Source organism: Orycteropus afer, unplaced genomic scaffold (genome assembly GCF_000298275.1).
Source record: "Orycteropus afer afer isolate SDZICR_OR568_19922 unplaced genomic scaffold, OryAfe1.0 scaffold00131, whole genome shotgun sequence".
NCBI lineage: Eukaryota > Metazoa > Chordata > Mammalia > Tubulidentata > Orycteropodidae > Orycteropus > Orycteropus afer.
The window spans coordinates 7162644-7184637 of NW_006921718.1; the positions used below are offsets into that span (position 1 = coordinate 7162644).

Below are 21994 nucleotides of genomic sequence, written 5' to 3' on the forward strand. Positions count from 1 at the left end.
GGAGTTTCCCCTCCTCACCTAATCCCTTTGGCTGATTGCTCTTCTCTTTGGCTTCCTGGGTTTTACCCCTTTCTCCTGCTCTTCCGGCCTGCTACAGTCATGGTTAGGTCATAATAGATTTATGTAGAAGTGAGCAACCTGATTGGAAATGAATTATAGAACCAATGTAAAGTCAAATAAGTTATTTTAAAATTAAAAGGAAACTTAGATGAGAGTATTTCCAAACAAATGATTAACCTTATTTTCAAAGAGCTTTAAAGATAACAGATAATTATTTTAAGACATAATATTATATAGTAAGGCTATTGAGTCTCTAAACTAATTAAGTTCTATAGGTAAGTGGAGTAACTCCCAGTTAAACCCACTGGCTTCTTTAATGCTGCTTTCAAAAGAAAAGGTTGCAATTAACATTAAAATTATGACATAGTATCATGCATTTGTTGTTTAATATTAGTCAAAAACACAAGGGGAAACACTAATATAAATTTTCAATCCAAAAGAGAATCGGCCACTTCTCTTGAGTTAACAACATGCTTAGGTAATCCATAAGCTATTAAATAAAACTTTATAGGACAATTTTTGTAAAAATCTCTTGTGGCTTTTCATGCAGTTTGTCAGAGTTTATTGTAGGCTAATGAGAAACAAATACCTAACTTATTTAACTAAAAATCCTCATGATAAAAACCTTGTTTTTCAAAACCACGTGGCTTGGTTTGACTCAGTATCACTCCTTGCATTGGAGGCCACATTACAAAAAGAATGAATGAATTCTTCAAACCAGTAACCAAAGAAAATTGTGTTACTTTTACTTATTGCAAGAAACCCAATTTGGTGTTTTATATGCTCTTTATCATTAAAGGGGAGCTCTGGTGGCATAGGGCCTAAGGCATTTGACTGCTAACCAGAAGGCTGGTGGTTCAAACCTACCAGCCACTCCTTGGAAGGAAGGTTGGGCACTCTACTTCTGTAGTGATACCGCCTCGGAAACCCAAGGAGGAGGGGTTGCTATGAGTCGGGCCGACTTAGAGGCAAATAACAACAAACCACAGTAATAAAGACAGCATTTTTCCGTATTCCCTTTTGTCTGAAATAAAACAAAAACTCACTGCCATTTGAGTTGATTCCAACTCATAGTGACCCCTGTTGGGTTTCCAAGGCAGTAAATCGTTATTAAAGTAGATTGCCCCATCTTCCTTCCACAGAGCATCTGGTGTGTTTAAACCCGCCAGCCTTCTGGTTAGCAGTCAAATGCCTTAGGCACTATGCTAGGAGAACACTTAATTTGTGAGGGATCTTTCAAAAGCTTCCCTAAGAGGTACATGACCTCAGAGACTGGCCAAAGAAGCCTGATCTTACTTGAATAGTCCATTTATATGTTAAAGACAAAAGATAACTAATTTAACTACTTGTTTCACGTGAAGACATTACTTGTTTTCCTCAAATAAAAGACATTCTATAATATGCAATTTAAGTTACTTAGATTTACCTTCAGGGTTGTCATAAACTCTAACTTCTATCAAAATGAATTTGTTACATTAATTCCTTGTAATATTAGGACTAATTCATGTAAGTATTTATCATTGGACCAAATCTTAGCAAGTTCCTTGATAATACTGAAGAAATATTATCTAATTTAAGATTACCATCCAGAGGTGAATGTGTGTGTGTGTATTCATGATTATGTCTTTTGCATGCTTTATAAGATTTTCTTAGAATAATTTGTTTCTTTTAAGGCCTTGTTATACCAATTCAACTAAACAATTTTTTCAGTGTGCTTTTCAAATGAACCAATTTATAACAAAGTTCCTTAGAGTAGCTACTGAAAGCATAATTCATAAGACAGCTGCAAGAAGCTGTTTTATTTGGAGTTGAGGCTTAGAGCAACCTCATGGTGGGGCACAAAGGAAGATAAAGGAAAGCCAGATTGAGTGCTCTTAAGATTAGAATCCTTTTTTCTAGGTGACCCACCCCAGATCTTGTCCAGATAGACACCATCTTGCATGAAACTCACACACTCATTGGGTCTCTAAAATTAGTTTAAACAGTAGACTTACAGGGTTTTATACACACACACACACACACACAAAAGTAACTACATAATTTCAAGCTGCTTCAGTTTAGGCCAACCGATCTTAAAATTACCAGAGATCTCTCTCGGATCTAGTGCTATAGTCCTTGTCCTGAAAGTGACCACTGCCTTTGTAAAGAATTCCTTTATGATTGTATGCCAGTGTCTAATGTCTAAAACAATGAAGGATCCCCCTAATGCTTACGTATGTAAGCCACTGGGGTACTTGAGAGAGGTCCAGTTTGACCTTGAGGCATGGTATTCTCCATCTTATCAAGCAACAACACCTGTTTCAAAGTTTTTACAAAACAGGCTGGGAGTTGCCCAACACCCCCCCCCCCATGGGAATTTCTTGCAGGAAATAGTGCAAACACAAAAATTAACAAATGGTAACATTTGGCAACAGTGAAATATTGTATTTGGTTAGCAACCCTTACCATTGTACACAAAACCTAGGTTATCAAAACCAGAATTCTAGACCTAACATCCTTTGCAAACAGAACAAACAGAAACTTATAGTCACAATCTTGTACTGCTGCCACCAGCAGAGACAAATAACCTCTTGCAAAAGACTAAATCAAAACTCCACACTACTGCCACCAATGGAGGCAAAATAAGATGTTTCCAAGAGAGAGAAAAGAAAAAGTAAAATGGTGAAGGCAAACTTATTAGGCCAGAGTACAGCATGTATAATTTATCTTGAAATTGAAATCTGCAGAGAAAACCAAGTGTTTCTAGAGGTGCTAAAACACAGTTTTCAAACATATGCAAACAAATGGAAAGAAAGCATTAAGAGTTCTCATACGGAAAAGAAAAATCCACCCACAGTAAGACCTAATAAGGTCTCAGCCACACCACATACCGAGCTCAAAATCCAAGAGCACTTACCTCACAGAGTCCCTGGGGTTTGTGGAGTGGTGGGTGCAAGAGACTCCTTTGGCACCTGTGCCAGTCCTCAACCTCCGTGGTCCCATAGGGAAAAGATGGCTTTGGATCCTGCCATTGACTACGCCGTTTGAAAAAGGGAAACGAGACCCCAGGTTCAAGCATCTTTAACAGAGACAGTTTTTAAGGCTCCGACAGGATGAAGACATCATCTTGGATGAAGGAAACTGTCAGCATGTACATAGTACAGAAAGCTGAATGGAGTCCCTGCGTATGTATTTATATAGATCCTTTTTTTTTTTTTTTTTTTTTTTTGTGGTGAAAATATACACACCAAAACATTTACCAGTACAACTTCCACATTTACAATTCAATGAGATTGATTACATTTGTGCTACCATTACCACTATCCTTTTCCAAAATATCTCACCATATTTAATATAAACTCAATACCTTCCAAATAGACAAAGAAAAAATCCTCCTTTCCTCACCCTTGGTCACCATTAATAATCTTGGTTTATATATATTTCATATAAGTGAGATCATGTAGTATTTGCCCTTTTGGTACTAACTTACTTTGCTCAGCATAATGGTCAAAGTTCATCCATGTTGTAGCATGCAGACCTTGATTTCTCTTTATGACTGCATAATATTTCACTCCATGTATATAGGTTATATCGATCCCTTTTATAAAAACACATAGGGAGAAATATTGTAAATAGGACTTTGTATCTTGACTTTTCGCTTAAACTTAGAGATTATTCCATAGTAGCACATAACCATTCATTTCCCTTTTTAATTGGTACATTATACAATATTTTTTTTTGTTAGAAAATATTTCAGACATACACAAAAGTTGTTGTTGTTGTTGTTATGTGCGGTTGAGTCGGACCTGACTCACAGCAACCCCTCCTTGGGTTTCCAAGGCAGTATCACTACACAAGTAGATTGCCTAACCTTTCTTCCGAGGAGTTGCTGGTGGGTTTGAACCACCAGCCTTATGGTTAGCAGTCAAGTGCCTTAGGCACTGCGCTACCGAGCTCCACACAAAAGGTAGAAAGACTTATTATATAAGATCACTCATATCCCTACTACGTTCCTTAAAAAAAATAGGACATTAACTACCTATAATTTCCGTAGATTTTCTTAAATTTCTTTCATTTTACAGTTGCAGCAGCAAAATGTTTATTAGCTATTTTTAGATGGAATATCATGAAGAAGTCCAGGACTTTACGTATTTGAGCAAATAGTTCTTATTTCTTCTCTTAAATTATAAAAACTTTATGGTAAACATTCAATTATTTTTTTTAAGAAGAAAAAAGTAACTTTAAACTTGGTTAAGTTTCTCTTCCTTCTTTATTACTTTGATTATTAAAATTGTTATTGTTCTTCTTATTACTATCCAAGTCTTATCACCTTGAATGTTTTATTGTACTTACCTTACCTGAGGCTATTGGGTTGATTCTGACTGATAGCGACCATTTAGGACAAAGTGGAACTGTCCCATAGGGTTTCCAAGGCTGTAAATCTTCTCCTGGGAAGCAACTGGTGGAATCAAACTGCCAATCTTAAAATTAGCAATCCACTGCACCACCAGAGCTCCTGATATTTATTATAAATGGCCTTAAATGTTATCGGGGAAGCAAACAAATCAAAATATATAAATACAATAAAGAAGTATGGCCATATTTAGTTAACCTTTTCAATTTCAATATATTCTGAATTATTTTTCTGGTTCCATATGGGTGAATCTGAGATAACTTGAATCAAGTTATATAGAAACAATAACATTCTGTGAGCTTTTAAAAGAAGGTAGACAGTGTTCCTTTTCACAGTTCTTTTTGAGTAAAAGACAAAAGATACCTTGAGTAGTTAAAAAAAAAAATTCTTACTCAACATTGATGATTTGGGTTGTTTTATTTTGTACCTCTTTGGATTATTCACTAGTATGCCTACTTGTTGGATCATTATGACCTGACAAGGTACATAATCTTATAGATGACTTTGGAAAAAAAAAAAAAAGGGAAATTCTGGTGGTATAGTGGATAAGGCCCTTGGCAGCTAACCAGAACGTCCGTGGTTCAAACCTACCATCTGCTCTGTGGAAGGAGGATGGGGCGATCTACTTCTGTAAAGATTTAGAGCCTTGGAAACCAAGTGGGTATCGCTATGAGTCAGAATCGACTTGATGGCAGTGAGGTTTTAAAAAAGCTCTGTTTTGAGAAGGAATAGTCTTAACGCAAGTTTATTTCACAATCCAAACCTTTTTTACTATTTCTGATAGTAAAGTTCTATTTTGACAATCTTCAAGGAAATTTGAATACTGGCAATAACTAGAATATTATGTGGTGTGTCTCTAATTAGAAGGAAGACTTAAGAGGTCCAGTGTTATTCCTGTATTTGTTACAATGATACTTGATAGTGTAACCAGAAGTAACAAAAATATTTATATGACACTGTAGGTGACTTGGAACCTTTGAAAGTTCTAGGAGTATTTAGCCAGGACTGCTGCCTATTGATGACTATCCCAATTACATACGTTACAGTTCATTTAAATATGTTTTAAGATGGATTGTATTTTCTCATTTCTTTGTTAGAGCCAAATACCACAAGTTGAAATATGGGACAGAATTGAATCAGGGAGATATGAAGCCTCCAAGCTATGATTCTGGTAAGCTAATTTTAAAGGAAGTTTAAGTGATAAAAGGAGTTAATATCTGGAATTTTGTAATAACATTTATAACTATAAGTTAATTTCTAATTATTTGCATGCTTTTTTTTTCTGACCTAATTATCTTTTTAGCGTCCTTTTGTGTCATTTTCACCGTCTCCTTTCCTTTTCCCTATTCCCCTTTCTTTTAGTTCCTTATTTTCTGTTTATGTTCTACACTTAGTGGATGGGTCAGAATTCATGGGGTAGCATGTACTAAAATTACTGTGCCTTAACTGGGACTCAGCAGCATTAATGGGAACTTAGAGATATGCAGTGCAAAGCACATCACACCTTTGAAGTCCTGAGAGGAAGAATAGAAACTATGGAAATGAGAGTTCCTTTTAAATTCCTAATCCCTGAAACCTAATTCCTTGATTTTAGGTGTAAAACTACTGGACTTTAACACCTGGGGTTCTGTAACTACGACAGGGTTGTTGCTTTTATATTTAATAATATTAGGTTTTTGGTGAAGGTTTATACAGCTGTTTAGGTTCCCATTTAACAATTTGTACACAAGTGATTCAGTGACATTGGTTGCATTTTTCACAATATGTGAACATTCTCATTGTTTCCATTCGGGTTTTCCTTTACCAGAACATGTTTCACAGCTGAAACATTTTTTGCTTTTTTTTATGTCAGTTTATTTTCCTTCTCCTACCTTCCTCTTCACCCTACCAAACAGTATGCAAATAGTACTTGTACACAATCAGATATTAAAGAGTATAGGTACAACTCACTTATTAGTAGGTATGAGTGTTAGATATTCCTAATAAGCTGACTTATTTAACACTATTCCTCTGCCTTATTTGAATGGATAATTTAAGATTAAAAAACAAAAACCAAACTCACTGCTGTAGAGTCGATTTGACTCATAGCAACCCCTCCTCGGGTTTTTAAGGCACTATCTCTACATAAGTAGATTACCCAACCTTCCTTCTGAGGAGTGGCTAGTGGGTTTGAAGGGTTTGAATCACCAGCTTTCTCATTAGCAGTCAAGTGCCTTAGGCACTAGGCCACCAGAGCTCCCAATTTAAGATTGTTGTTGTTGTTGTTGTTATGTGCCATCGAGTCAGCCCTGACTCATAGCGACCCCTCCTTGGGTCTTAGCCACTATGCTACCAGAGCTCCTATGGATTTTCATAGGGGAGATAAACAACTGAAGAAGTAATTACAGTAAAGTATGATGTATACAGTGGGGAAATAAATCACAAGTGTTATGGAGCACAAATAGTAGGGGAACCTAATCTAGTTTAAGTGGTCAAGGAAGACTTCTTGGAAGAAGTGATGTTTCAGTAGACATCTGAAGGACAAGTAGAAATTAGCCAAGACAAATGGACTGACTATTTATTGAATGGAAAGTGAAATATTATGGGCAGATCATTTGGTTGAGTATGGTACATTAGAGAAACTGCATAACTTGATAGTAGTGGAAAGGAAGGAGGGAGTATTTGTTAGATGAAGGTAGAGTGTTGGGTTGAGGGGGAAGGAGGTGGTGTAGATGGTAGAGGTCTTGTGAAATGTGTTAAGGATTTCAAGCTTTATCATAAACTAAAAGTGATGAATAGGCATTTCAATGTTCTTTTTTAAAAAAAATATTTTATGTTTGATAAAAATACACCTTGCAAATCATACACATTCAGTAATTTCTACATGTACGGTTCAGTGACTTTGGTTACATTCTTCATGTTGTGTCACCATTCTCACTATCTCTCCACCTGTTATTTCACCACCATGGATTTAGACTCACTGCCCCATAAACTACTCTTAAATGTTCTTAATTAGGGCTTTTGTGATCAGATTTGCTCTTAGGCCCCATTCACTACAGTGTGGAAGATGAATTAGAGAAGAAAAAATTGGAAGTAGATTGGTTAAAGGACTATTATGGTTACCTAAGTAAATGAGGGAGAGTGCTTTGACAGATTCTAACCATGAAGTCAAAGAAAAGTGAATGTATCCAGGAAATATTTAGGAAGTCAAATCTATATGAACTAGTCCTTGGTGGTTGTTGTTACGTGCCGTCGAGTTGGACCCAACTCATAGCAACCCCTCCTTGGGTTTCCGAGGCAGTATCACTAGGGAACTAGATTGCCCAGCCTTCCTTCCGAGGAGTGGCTGGTGGGTTTGAACTGCCAGACTTCTGGTTAGCAGTCAAATGCCTTAGGCACTACGCTACCAGAGGTCCCTTGGTTAGATGTAAGGAATGAAAAGAAAGACAAAGTCAAAGATGACTCCTACATCTTAGCTTAGACTAGACTGAAGTAGATTTGGAAGATGGTGGGTTTACTTTTGGACTTAAGTTAGACATGCAAGTGAAGATGATGCGTAGACATTTGGGTGTTTGCATCTGGAGCTCTGGCCAGAGGTGTCGGTTAGATATGTAGATTTGAGAGGCATTGGCATCTACCACTGATGACATTCAAAGCCATTGGAATGGAGGAGATCACCCAGGGATCTTATGTAGAATGAGAGGGAAAACTACAATGGATTCCTGAAGAACGGCAGCTTTTAAAAGACTGGTAAAGAAGAGATACCTGAAAAGGAAACTGGTAAGGATTATCTTGGTGATAGGAGGAAACCAGGATAGTGAAAACGAAGGAAAGAGAGGCTTTTCACAAGGAAGGACTACACCACTACTGATAAATGCCCAGATGACCAAAAAGTACCTCTAGGATTTAGTGACACACAGGTCACGGTGAACTTTATTGCAAGCAGTTTTGGTAGAAAAATGAGTGCAGATACAAAGACATGAGTGGGAAATGAAGACTGAGTATAGACAACTCTCAAGAAGCTGGGTTGTGAAGGAGTAGTATTAGAGGGTGACACATGGGGTCAAGGAAGTCACATGGGTGTATACATAAATCATGTGTGTGGTATATGTTTCTTAAAGGAGTAGCCAATGAAAGAGGGTGGACATTGTCAAAAGTAGAGATGATTTGACATAATGATAGTGATCATGAGGACAGAAAAAAAACAAAACTCACTGCCATGGAGTTGGATCTGACTCATAGCAACCCCTCCATGGGTTTCAGAGGTGATATCACTATGGAAGTAGATTGCCCCATCTTCCTTCCAAGGAGTCGCTGGTAGGTTTGAATTGCCAGCCTTCTGGTTAGTAGTCAAATGCCTTGGGAAGTACACCACCAGAACTACTAATGAAGACAAAGTGACTCAGGAATAGAAGGATTAGGAAAAGCTAAGTATCCATGATCATGTGTTTGTACGTTGTTAGATGCCATCGAGTCAGTTCTGACTCATAGCGGTTCTATATAATAGAACAAAACACTGCACCATCCTTAAAATTGCTGCTATGTTGAACCTATTATTTATTGTAGCCACTGTGTCATTCCGTTTCACTGAGGATCATCTTCTTTTTTGCAGATGCTCTGCTTTACCAAGTATGATGTCCTTCTCCTGATAACATGTCCAAAGTACTTGAAATGTAGTTTTGCCATTTTACTTTTAAGGGGCATTCTGGTTGTACTTCTTCCAAGATAAGTTTGTTCATTCTTCTGGTAGTCCATGGTATTTGTAGTATTTTTCACTAGTATCGTAATTCAAAGACATCAGTTCTTTTTTGGTCTTCCTTATTCATTGTCCAACTTTCACTTGCATATGAGGCTATTAAAAATACCATACTAAGGATGCACCTTTGTCCTGAAAGTGACATCTTTTTTTTTTTTTTAAACACTTCAAAGAAGTCTTTTACAGCATATTTTCCCAGTGTAATACCTCATTTGAGTTCTTGGCTACTACCTCCATGAGTATTGATTGTGGATCCAACTAAAGTGAAAACCTTGACAACTTCAATATTTTGAGTTTATGTAGAGGCACTGATTTGTACATTCGTTAGTCTTGGTAAAGAGAATGTATTTAAATAGAGGTATGCTTGCTTTTTGAATTAGCTTTACACTACTTCATTTTTCCAAAAGACCTCTGTTAGTACTTGTTTTCACTAACCAAAAGAAACAAGAAGATGATATTCACTTTTATGAGAAAAGGTGAAAAACAAAACTAGCATTCAGCATTTGCTTTGCAGTGAGTTGTTAAAGAGAAAGCAGCACCCCAAGCTGCTTCAGACTTCCTGTCTTACACATTTCCAGGAGACAGTCTGTTTCTGCCACCGTCAAGATGTCAGAAGGCTGACAGGGACTGTGAACCAGCTCTATGTGGTATAGCAAATCAGCCAAGAACCAGGTCACCATATACATTTCAAATCTTAAAGGCTTCTCTCTCCATCACTGTGGATCCCTTGCAACTATGTTCTGGATGGAGAGAGACTATTAGGAGAGTCTCTGGGAGATGCTCTTTGACAGCAGACCTGGAAACATGAAAACAGTATAGAGGCACACAGTGGCTACAGATATTACAGGCAGTCTCCAGGTTACCAACCAAAAAAGTGCCAGGATCCAGGTAGGGGTAGGGAGACAGGCCCCACCCCAGAGGCAGGAAAGGGAAGGCACTCTGGGGATGACAGAAGTGCCAGAATCCAGGTAGGATCCAGGTAAGGGGAAAGTGGAGAGGTTTTGAACAGCTAAGGGAGACGAATTTGTCTGTCACTTTTTCATACTGTGGTGGCTTATATGTTGCTGTGAAGCTTGAGGCTGTGCCACTGGTGTCTAAAATGCCAGCAGGGTTGCACCTGGTGCACAGGTTTCGATGCAGCTTACAGATGAGACAGACTAGGAAGAAGGAAGAGGCCATCTACTTCTCAAAGAATTGGCCAGGGAAAACTCTATGAATAGCAGAAAAACACCGTCTGATGCCTTACTGGGCAACTTTATGAATAGCCTGGAAACATTGTCTGATACAGTGCAGGAAGATGAGCCTTCTAGGTCAGAAGGCACTCAAAATATGACTGGGAAAGGGTTGCCACATCAGAGTAGAACCAACCTTAATAATATGGATAAAGTAAAGCTTTCGGGTCCTCATTTGCTGATGTGGCACAACTCAAGGAGAGACAGCTACAGATATCCATTAATAATCAGAACATGGAGTGTATGAAGTATGACTCTAGGAAAATTGAAAGTTGTCAGAAATGAAATGGAATGCATCAAGATTGATATCCTAGGCGTTATTGAACTGAAATGGACCAGTTTTGGTTATTTTGAATCAGACAACTATATGATATACTATGCCAGGAATGACAGTTTGAAGAGGAATGGTGTGTCATTCATCATTGCAAAGGATATTTCAAGATCTGTCCTGAAGTTTAGTGATAGGATAATATCCATATGTCTACAAGGAAGACCAGTTAATACTGTTATTCAAATTTATGCACCAACCACCAAAACCAAAGATGAGGAAAATGAAGATTTTTATCAACTTCTGCAGTCTGAAATTGACCAAACATGCAATCAAGATGTGTTAATTATTACTGGTGACGGGAATGCAAAAGTTGGAAATGACGCATCACTGATAGTTGGAAGATATGGTCTGGGTGATAGAAAAGACCCTGGAGATCGCATGATAGAAGTTTGCAAGAACAACAACTTATTCATTACAAATACCTTTTTTCAACAACACAAACAGCAGCTATGTACATGGACTTTGCCAGATAGAGTCCACAGGAATCAGATTGACTACATTTGTGGCAGGAGCCAATGGGAAAGCTCAATATCTTTACCCAAAACGAGGCCAGGAGCTGATTGTGGAACAGACCATCAACTGCTCATATGCATGTTCAAGTTGAAGTTGAAGACAAAACAAGTCCACAGAAGCCAAAACGTGACCTTGATTATATCTCTCTTGAATTTAGAGACCATCTAAAGAATAGATTTAATGCATTGAACACCAGTGATTGAAAACCAGAAGAATTGTGGGATGACACCAAGAACATCATCCATGAAAAAAGCAAGAGGTCATTAAAAAGACAAGAAAGGAAGGAAAGACCAAAATGGATGTCAGAAGAGACTCTGAAACTTGCTCTTGAATGTAGAGTAGCTGAAGCAAATGGAAGAAGTGACAGGATAAAAGAACTGAACAGAAGATTTCAAAGAGCACCTTGAGCAGACAAAGCCAATTGCTATAATGAAATGTGCAAAGACCTGGAGTTAGAAAACCAAAGGGGAAGAACACACTTGGAATTTCTGAAGCTGAAAGAACTGAGGAAAAAATTTAAGTCTTGAATTGCAATATTGAAAGATTCTATAGGCCAAATATTGAATGATGCAGGAAGCATCAAAAGAAGATGGAAGTAATACACAGAGTCACTGTACCAAAAAGAACTGGTCGATGTTCATCCATTTCAGGAGGGGCATATGTTCAAGAACCAGTGGTATTGAAGGGAGAAGTCAAAGCTGCACTAATGGAATTGGTGAAAAACAAGGTTTCAGGAATTGACGAACTACCCATGGAGATGGTACAACAAACGGATGCCCCACTGGAGGCGCTCACTTGGCTATGCGAAGAGATTTGGAAGATACTACCCAGCCAACTGACCGGAAACTGTCCATATTTGTATCCATTACAAAGAAAGGTGATCCCACTGAATGTGGAAATTATCAAACAATATCATTAATATTGCATGCAAGTAAAATCTTACTGAAGATAATTCAAAAATGGTTGTAGCAGTATATTGGTAGAGAACTTCCAGAAATGCAAGCTGGATTCAGAAGAGGACATGGAGTGAGGGATATCATTGCTGATGTCAGATGGATCTTGGCTGAAAGCAAAGAATACCAGAAAGATGTTTACTTGTGTTTTATTGACTATGCAAAAGCATTTTCTTGTGTGGACCATAACAAATTGTGGATAACATGAGAAGAATGGGAATTCCAGAACACTTAATTGTACTCATGAGGAACCTGTACATAGACCAGGAGACTGTTGTTCAAACAGAAAAAGGGACACTGCATGGTTTAAAATCAAGAAGGGGGTCCATCAGGGTTGTATCCTTTCACCATACTTACTCAATCTGTATGCTGAGCAAATAATCCAAGAAGCTGGACTATATGAAGAAGAATGTGGCATCAGGATTGGAGGAAGAATCATTAACAACTTGCGATACACTGACAACACAACTTTGCTTTCTGAAAGTGAGGATGATATGAAGTACTTACTGATGAAGATTGAAGAATACAGTCTGCAGTACGGATTACATTTCAATATGAAGAAAACAAAAATCCTCACAACTGGACCTATAAGCAGCATCAAGATAAATAGAGAAAATATTGAAGTTGTCAAAGATTTCACATTGCTTGGTTCTACAAGTCGGTGCCAATGGAAACAGCAGTCAGGATATCAGACGACGTATACCAAAAAACCAAAACCAAACACACTGCCGTCGAGTCGGATCTAACTCATAGCAACCCCTCCTTAGGTTTCCGAGGTGGTATCACTACGGAAGTAGATTGCCCAACCTTCCTTCCAAGGAGTGGCTGGTGGGTTTGAACCACCAGCCTTCTGTTTAGTAGTGCCTTAGGCACGACGCTGCCAGAGCTCCTAGATGTATAGCACTGAGCAAATCTGCTTCAAAGGACCTCTTTCAAGTGTGAAGAACAAAGATACCTCCTTGAGTACTAAGGTGCGCCTGACACAAGCCATGATATATTTAGTTGCCTCATATGCATGTGAGAGCTGGACAATGAATAAGGAAGACTGAAGAAGAGTTGTTACTTTTGAGTTGTAGTGCTGGTGAAGAATGCTGAAAGTACTCTTGACTGCTAAAAGAACTAACAGATGTGTCCTGGAGGAAGTGCAGCTGGAATGTTCCTTGGAAGCAAGAATGGCCAGACTTCGTTTCACCTGCTTTGGTCATGTTATCAGAAGGGACCATTCCCTGGAGCAGGATGTCATGCTTAGTAAGGTGGAAGATTGACAAAAGAGGGGAAGGCCCTCAATGGGATGGATTGACACAGTGGCTACGGCAATGGGCTAAAGTATAGCAAGGATTGTGGAGCTGGCATGGGACCGGGTGATGTTTCATTCTGCTGTGCATAGGGTTGCTATGAGTCAGAGACGACTCAGTGGCGCCTAAAACAACGACATCATGCACCCCAAGCAGTGAGACTGATGCTGCCGACTCCATCCTTGGGAACTGCTCTCAGCATCAACCTGTCATAGCTTTGAACTGTGTGAACACTATATGTTAGTGTTATTTTAAATTTTATGTGTATTTGATATGATTTGATAGGTTATTTTTTGGGTTTAGAAATGGTTTAAAATTTTCCCATATTAGTGAATGTTAATTACTTCTTTGCATTGATGCCATAAGGTTTCATAGGAATACTTTCATGTAGCAGGGGAAATCTGTAGTTGATTCACCAAGAGATAAAGGAACAAGAAAATTGAGGACCTTGGCAAAAGAATAGCAGAAGTGATAGACCATGATCGAAAATTAGAGAGAGCAGGAAATGAAGACAAAAAGAGGCTGGTGGTGGATTAGTTAAAAATTAAGAATTGAGTTTCAAGCAAACTTTGTAAAATGTCTTATGGTAAGCAATTTGGGCTTTGCAGGCCATACTGCCTTTGCTATTCAGCTCTGCTGTTGTAGCATGAAAGCAGCCATAGACAATATGAATGAGCATGACTGTTTTAATAAGCTTTATCTGTAAGAACAGGTGGCAGGCAAGTTATTGTTTGCCAACCCCTACAGTATAGATTACATTTCAATATAAAGAGAATAAAAATCCTTACAACTGGACCTATAAGCAGCATCACGATAAATGAAGAAAAGATTGAAGTTGTTGAAGACTTCACATTGCTTGGTTCTATAGTCAGCGTCAATGGAAGCAGCAGTCATGACATCAGAGGGCGTATAGCACTGGGTAAATTGGCCACAAAGGACCTCTTTCAAGTGCTGAAGAGCAAACATGTCTCCTTGAGGGCTAAGGTGTGCCTGACACAACTCATGGTATTTTCAATTGCCTCATATGCACGGGAGAGCTGCTCCCACCTAAATCAAAGAGAGTGAATTGAGAATAACTGAGCCCAGATGATATGCTCACGGTCAGTTTCTGCTCTTCATTTATGCAAAGATCTAGGGTATGACAGTGAAAACGAGTGGTGGTTGTGGAGACGCTAAACTGGATCACCACATGTGTACTGATTTCACTCATGATGTACAAGTTTGGTTGTAGAGGAAGCATGTGTGCCAGCTTTGGAGAGTTATCAAGTGATCTGTAGATGACAGTGATAGAAGCAGTGACTGGGGGAGAGAGAGAGAGAGAGAGAGAGAGAGAGAGAGAAAGGATATAACTGAATTTCATAAACCTTAAAGAAGTAGGAATTTTTCCAGGTTTGGTCCTTTTTATCCATTTAGTATATTATTCTAAAACTGATAATCCAGGTGTTTTCTGATGAAAGATTTCTCACAAAAAATTAAGTTTTCCTCTTACTATTTTTTTAGTTTCTTCCACTTGCAAACATTTACATTTCTGCTTCAGGACACTTATCACCCCAGATTATGTTAGAATTCATTTATCTTTGATATTTCAGTTCCTCCTCTTTAATATTAGATACCAGGTAGTAATTGAAACATGCAACACGTAAGTCACCACAGTAAGACAAATTGACAAATGAATGGTGAATTCAGAAGAGGGTGTGGACCGAGGGATATCATTCCTCATATCTGTTGGATTTTAGCTGAAAGCAAGACTACCAGAAAGACGTTTACTTGTGTTTTATTGACCATGCAAGGCATTTGACTGCATGGATCATAACAAATTATAAAAACATTTTGAAGAATGGGAATTCCAGAACACTCTCATACGGAACCTGTATGTAGACCAAGAGGCAGTTGTTTGAACAGAACAAGAGGGCACTAAACCAAACCAAACTCACTGCCGTGGAGTTGATTCCAACTCAGCAACTCTTCTGGACAGAGTAGAACTACGCCATAGCGTTTCCAAGGTTGTAAATCTTTATGAAAGCTGATTGCCTTCTCTTTCTCTTGTGGAGTAGCTAGATGGGTTTGAACCACCCATCTTTTGATTAGCAGCTGAAGTGGACACTGGTTTAAAATCAGGAAAGTATGTGTCATGGTTGTAGCCTTTCACTATGCTTATTCAGTGTGCATGCTGAGCAGATAATCCCAAGAAGCTGGACTATGGGAAGAAGAACATGGCATCAGGATTAGAGAAGTACTCATTGATTGTTAACCAGAAGGTTGGCAGTTTAAACCCACCAGCCACTCTGTGGAAGGAAGATGGGGCAATCTATTTCTGTAAAGATTTATTGCTCTGAAAACCCAGTGGTTTTTTTGTTTTTCTTTCTAAATACTCTTATGGCATAACCTAAAAGTGAAGTGAAGTGCTAAAAGTGAAGAGAACTTGAGACACTTATTGATGAAGATCAAACCTGACAGCGTGAAGAAAACTAAAATCCTCACTACTGCACCAATAAGCAACATCATGATGAACAGAAAATATTGAAGTTATCAAGGATTTCACTTTACTAGGATCCACACTCAACACCCATGGAATCAGCAGTCAAGAAATCCAGCAGCGAATTGCATTGGGTAAATCCACAAAAGATGTGTTTAAAGTGTTAAAGAGCAAAGATGTCACCTTGTGGACTAGGGTGCACCTGACCAAAGCCGTTTTATTTTCAATCGCCTTATGTATATGTGAAAGCTGGACAGTGAATAAGGAATACTGCAGAAGAATTGATGCATTTGAATTGTGATGTTGGTGGAGAATATTGAATGTACTGTGGACTGCCAGAAAATGAACAAATCTGCCTTGGAAGAGGTACAGCCAGAATGCTCCTTACAAGCAAGGATGGTGAGACTTTGTGTTACATGCTTTGGACATGTTATCAGGAGGGTCCAGTCCCTGGAGAGAATGAAGAGCAAAGATGTCTCCTCGAGGAGACATCTTATCATATTTGATAAAGTAGAGGGTTAGTGAAAAAGAGGAAGACCTTCAACAAGATGGATTGGCACAGTTGTTGCAGCAGTTGACTCAAACATAGCAATGACAGCGAGGATGGCACAGGACCAGGCAGTGTTTGTTCTTTTGTACATAGGGTTGCTATGAGTTGGAACCAATTCGATGGCACCTAACAATAATAGTAACAGTTATTGAAAATTGGAAGTCACTGCCTTTAAATGTTTTTTTAGATCATTTGCATTTAATAAGATTATTTTTATGGTTAGGGTTAAATCTGCCACCCTTTGCTATTGATTTTCTGTTTGTACAATCTATCTTACTTGTTCTCTTTTCCTCTTTTTCAGCCTTCTTTCGGATTGAGTATTTTTTATTATTTGATTTTATCTCTTGTGTTGGCTTATTGGCTATGAACTTGTTGCTGTTGAGTAGATTCCAACTCATGATGACTTCATATGTTACAGTAAATCTGCCTCATAGGATTTTCTTGGCTATAATCTTAGCGGAAGCAGAGCACCAGGCCTGTCTTCCCCTGTCCTGCTGGGTGGGTTTGAACCTCCAACTTTTAGGTTAGCAGTCAAGTGCAAACAGTTTGTGCCACCTAGGGATGTTTGTAAAGTATTCCCTTGGCAAAGTCATCCCAAAGTCATCTTTTTTGGATTAACTGAATTCTCCTCCTTTTCTCAAAACTCGGCCTCTTCCCACCCACCAGATTTACTCTCATAGTTCTTTGGAATATCATAGAGCTTGGCCTGGTTATTTTGGAGTTACTTTAAGAAGAAGATGAAAGTGCAAGGTGTAATTCTTATTTTTATTTAGATACTTTTGTAATTTCCTATCATTATAGGGTAACATGGAAGGAAATATTAGTTTAGGAGCTTTGAGCTAGACAAGTGTGATTTCACCACTTACAGGTGTGTTTCTAAGAAAGAAATCTGAAAGTTTACCTCTCAAATACGGTTTTTTCATCTTTAAATGGGGGTATTTTTAACAACCGTCTTTTGAGGTCATAAGGATTAAAAATGATAGTGTATATGTTTTAAACATACTGTCTAGAATAGAGTAGGTATACAATAAATGCTAAATATCAGATATCTGTCTCTCACCTCCTTTTGAATAGATCCTATAAAAAGCAGCTGTTTCTTACAGCTAGATCAAGTGCTGATGAAAATGTACTTTTTTGTATTGTTAAAGTTGATACATCATAGTGTAGCTTGGAAATGCTTCCATGCAGATTTACCATAAGGCTCTTTGTATTTTAATCACCTTCTTAAAAGGATTCAGTGTCTACCTAATGATGGATATAAATTTTAAAATGCGTACGAGACTTTCATTAATTTTAATTCCTTATTTTTAATAACAACAACAAAAATACTTTAATAGCTTATAAAGGAAGTAGATTATTTCCTTTTCATCTACCTTTTACTAAACTGGCTTTTCTACCAACATTTCTGGGCATTTTGTTCCTGCTCTGATGTCGTGTATTGTAGTGCTTGGATTTGGCTCTTATTATATGACTTGATCTGGTGAAGTCTTTGCCCTGGGGAAAAATTCTCTGTCGAAGGTGTCTTCATTTTACTTCTGCTACTCTAAGAGGAATGGAGCAACAATAATAAATTTTATATTAGAGTTTTCTTATGGAAATTAGAGTTTAAAATAAAGTTTGCAGTACCCTAAATTATATTTACAATTGGAGATTTACATATTCTTTTAAATTTTTATTGGACATTTTTTATGAATCCAGATGCCCTCTAACATGTAAAACAAGTCAGTTTTATTATGATTTAATGTTTTCCAGATGAAGGTAATGAAACAGAGGTACAGCCACAACAAAACAGCCAGTTAATGTGGAAACAAGGTCGACAGCTACTCAGACAGTAAGTATCCCAAGTTCAAGTTATAAATTGACAAAAGGGAGAAAAATATTATCAGGAGATTATTTTGTGTTTCCAACTCAGTAGAATAATTTTGTTTCTCATATTATTATACTGCTGCTCCAAAAAGTAAAATTGAATTACTATTCCTTTCTCATATTAAACATTTTTCCCCCATGGTAAAATTTATTTTTTATTAAATATTAGTAATTAGCAAAGCAAATTCTCTTTCCACAATTTTAGTTTCATCAAGAAGAGTAAAATATTTAGGTTCCAAATTATATTATACACTTATATTTATAGTTAAGAGAATTCTATACCCTGAAGTCAGTCACACTTTCCAAATTTAATACATAAATATGCATATATTTTAATACAATCCCAATCATTGTTTACATATTATTTGTACTAACTTTGAAAACTTTCTATTTTTTTAAATGCATTTTGTTGAAATATAATTTATGTACAGTGAAATACATAAAATTAAAGTGACATGGGTCAGTACATTTTTTTGTTTTTTTTGCAGCGTTCCCTCCCATTCCCTCCCATCCCTGGCAACCAACAAAGAAAGTTTCCCTCCATATATAAACCTTTCCTTGGCCCTCAACAACAATGAACTAATACTATATTTGTCCTTCTGTGATTGATTTTATGTCACTCAGCATAATGTACTCCTGGTTCATCCATATTATGCGATGTTTTGCAGCCTCTACATTATTCTTTAGTGCTGCAAAGCATTCTGTTATGTGTATGTACCATAGTTTGGTCATCCGCTCTTCAGCTATAAATCTTAGAGATAAGTCCCTTGCCAGATAATGTCATTATCGGCAAATATAGATTTGTTGCTGTCATTTTTGTTAATGTGCTTTTTCTTGGTGTTGATTTCTTTGTTCCATATAATTTTCTATGCTGGGCTCGTTTTGTTTATGAATTGTGTTATCACTTCCTTCATTGCTGTTGTTTTAGTATTTGCTGAATATTTATGCTGGTCCTCTATTTTGATGTGAAGGTTTATCATTTTTCTTTGAGGTTACCCTACTATGTGATTTACAGTTTTCTTCCCAAGTTTAGAACAGTCCATTCTATCTTGTAGTTGTCTTGACTTCTCTACCATCTAGAAGTTCTGGAATGGCACAGTTTTTTCCCTCTTTTTGGTTTGTAGTTGTCCTCATTTGTCAATTGATGTCTCTGGTCCCCTGTTTACAATCTTGTAGGTTTATTTACTTTGGATATGTCCATAGCTGTGGTTTCTGGGTTATGTCATCTTATGTATTAATGGCCGGTTGTTGTTTGCTCTTTTGGCTCTCTGTTCAAAGGACTCCCATTAGCATGTCTTGTAAGGTTGGTCTGGTTTTAACAAGTTCCCTTAGTTTCTGCTTATCTGGAAATCTCCTAATTTCACCATCATATTTGAGGGATAATTTTGCTGGGTTTGGAAATTTTTGTCTTTCAGAGTTTTACATATACCATCCCATTGCGTTCTCGCCTGCATGGTTTCTGCCAAGAAATCCGAGCTTAGTCTTATTGGTTGCCCCTTGTAGGTAACTTCGTTTTTCCTGTACTGCTCTCATGATTCTTTCTTTGTCTTTGGTTTTCATGAGTTTGATGATGATATATCTTGGTATTTTTCTTTTGGGGTCTATCCTGTTTGAGGTTCGTTAGACTTCCTGAATGGATATATTCTCATTTTTCATCATACCAGGAAAATTCTCCTCCAACAAATCTTTGACAATTTTCTCTGTGGTTTTATTTGTCTCTTCCTGTTCTGGAATTCCAGTTATACATAGGTTATTCCTTTTGATGGTATCCCATATGAACCTTAGGCTTTCTTCATTTTGTTTTGATCTTTTTTCTGATTGATCCCTTTCCAAAGAAGTGTTCAGGTATTTGCCTTCAGTCTCCCTAATTCTGTCTTCCACTGATTCAGTTCTGCTCCTTTGCCCATTCAATGTCTTATCTATTTCTGAAAATTTAGTGTTAATCTTCTGGATTTCTGTGTGTAGATTTTGTATCATTTCTAATTTTTCATTTATTTTGTCATTTTGCTTTTGTGTTGTCTTTCAAAATTGTTCTAGGGTTTTCTCTCTGTTTCCCTTGATCTGTCTCTCAATTGATTGAAGATACTTAAATATAATTCTTTTGAATATCAGGGAGTTCCAATCTGCATCCTCAGGGATGTGTTTTGAGTCTGTATCCTGGTCCCCTGTTTCTCTTGCTTTATCTTACTTCTTTGGACTGTGATGCTCTGTTTTGTCCAAGGCCTTGTGACATTTTTGTGTTTATATTTAATTGGTGATTGTATATTGGAGTGATTTGCCCACAATTTTCGTTTTCTTTGTTTTGTTTGTATTTTATCTACGCAAACAGGGTACTGTGCTCCTCTATTTAGTAGTTGACAGCACTTATACACTGACCACCTGTCTCCTTTCTAGTTGTCAGCCTCTGGTATGTCCCTGCTGACCTTGGCAAACAGAGCCTATTCTTAGGCCCCTGGAATCCGAATGAGAATCCTATCACTTTAAAATCCAAGTGGTTGCCACTTGTAAAGATTCAAAACGGCTGTGCCCTCGGTCACTATAATATCCAAAATGGCCACTGCTTGTAAATATCCAAAATGGCTGCTATGTGTAAACAATCAAAATGGCTGCGCCCTTCAGACAGCAGAAAGTCAACAGCTCAGGTTGTCTCCCTCCTTGTTTCCCTTCCTAGTCATAGACCACCAGCGCAGTTATTCCTGCAGTCATTGGTCACCAGGGTTGATCTTTAGGTCAATTCTCAGGTCCCAATACCACTTGGAAATATTCAGGCTGTTGATCCCATAAGAGTAGCTGACAGTCCGCAGCTCTGACCATCTCTATACTCACTGTTTTCATTCAAGTTTTTCTACTAGTTGGTGCCTAATCCACTTCTCCACAGTTCTTTTCAAAGCTCAGGGCTCCAGGATTATCTTCTCTATCTCTGTCAATTGGTTTTTCTTTTCTTTGTTGAAGAGGGTCTGTGTCACTTGTCTGCCTATTCCTCCATCTTACTGGAATGAAAACTTTCTATAAGTAGGTTGAAGAACTTCTTAAATTATCAAATTTGCAAATGTTGTAATAAATATGCTTGCTTCTGTAAAATATATATTTATGACTGTAAAGCAGAAACAAAGCAGGAGTGACGTTTCATGTATTAAGTGGTGGACTAGACCCACCCACCTGCTCGTGCCTGGCCATTGCATCTCTTTTGAAACTGGAATTCAGACCTCTGCTCATGAAAATTAAATGTGTTACCTGTTTTGGGGTTTGGGGAGGGGTATTTATAGAACAGACTAAACCTGTGGTCTTCAGAGTGGGTGTATATCAGACTTTTTTTTTGAGTATGGGAAAAGAATATTAAAACATTTTCTTATATCTGTTTTTTGTCTTGAAGAAAGAAGGAAAGGAGCATTTGCTTGTATTTAGCAAGTGGATTTTTCATGAGTGCTTTCACTTTGGTTTTAAATATGAGCTATGCTTTTTTCTTTTTTAAATGAGAAGGTTGTTCAAGAACTAAACAGTGAGCTGTTTGAGAGATATTTCAAAAACTTTAAGACTCACAACCTACCCCTCAAGGTTGTTATGTGCTGTCGAGTCATCTCTGACTCATA

The 21994-nt window shown here is 37.7% G+C and overlaps 1 protein-coding gene across 1 annotated transcript in view; it reads left to right on the forward strand.

Annotated features, from left to right (window-relative positions):
- STRN (striatin) overlaps nt 1-21994 on the forward strand; it is a 199794-nt gene that overhangs the window by 124303 nt on the left and 53497 nt on the right. Inside the window, exons 3-4 of the mRNA XM_007945074.1 lie at nt 5551-5624; nt 18291-18369. Of these exons, the coding sequence (XP_007943265.1) occupies nt 5551-5624; nt 18291-18369 (153 nt within the window). The remainder of the gene's footprint in view (nt 1-5550; nt 5625-18290; nt 18370-21994) is intronic.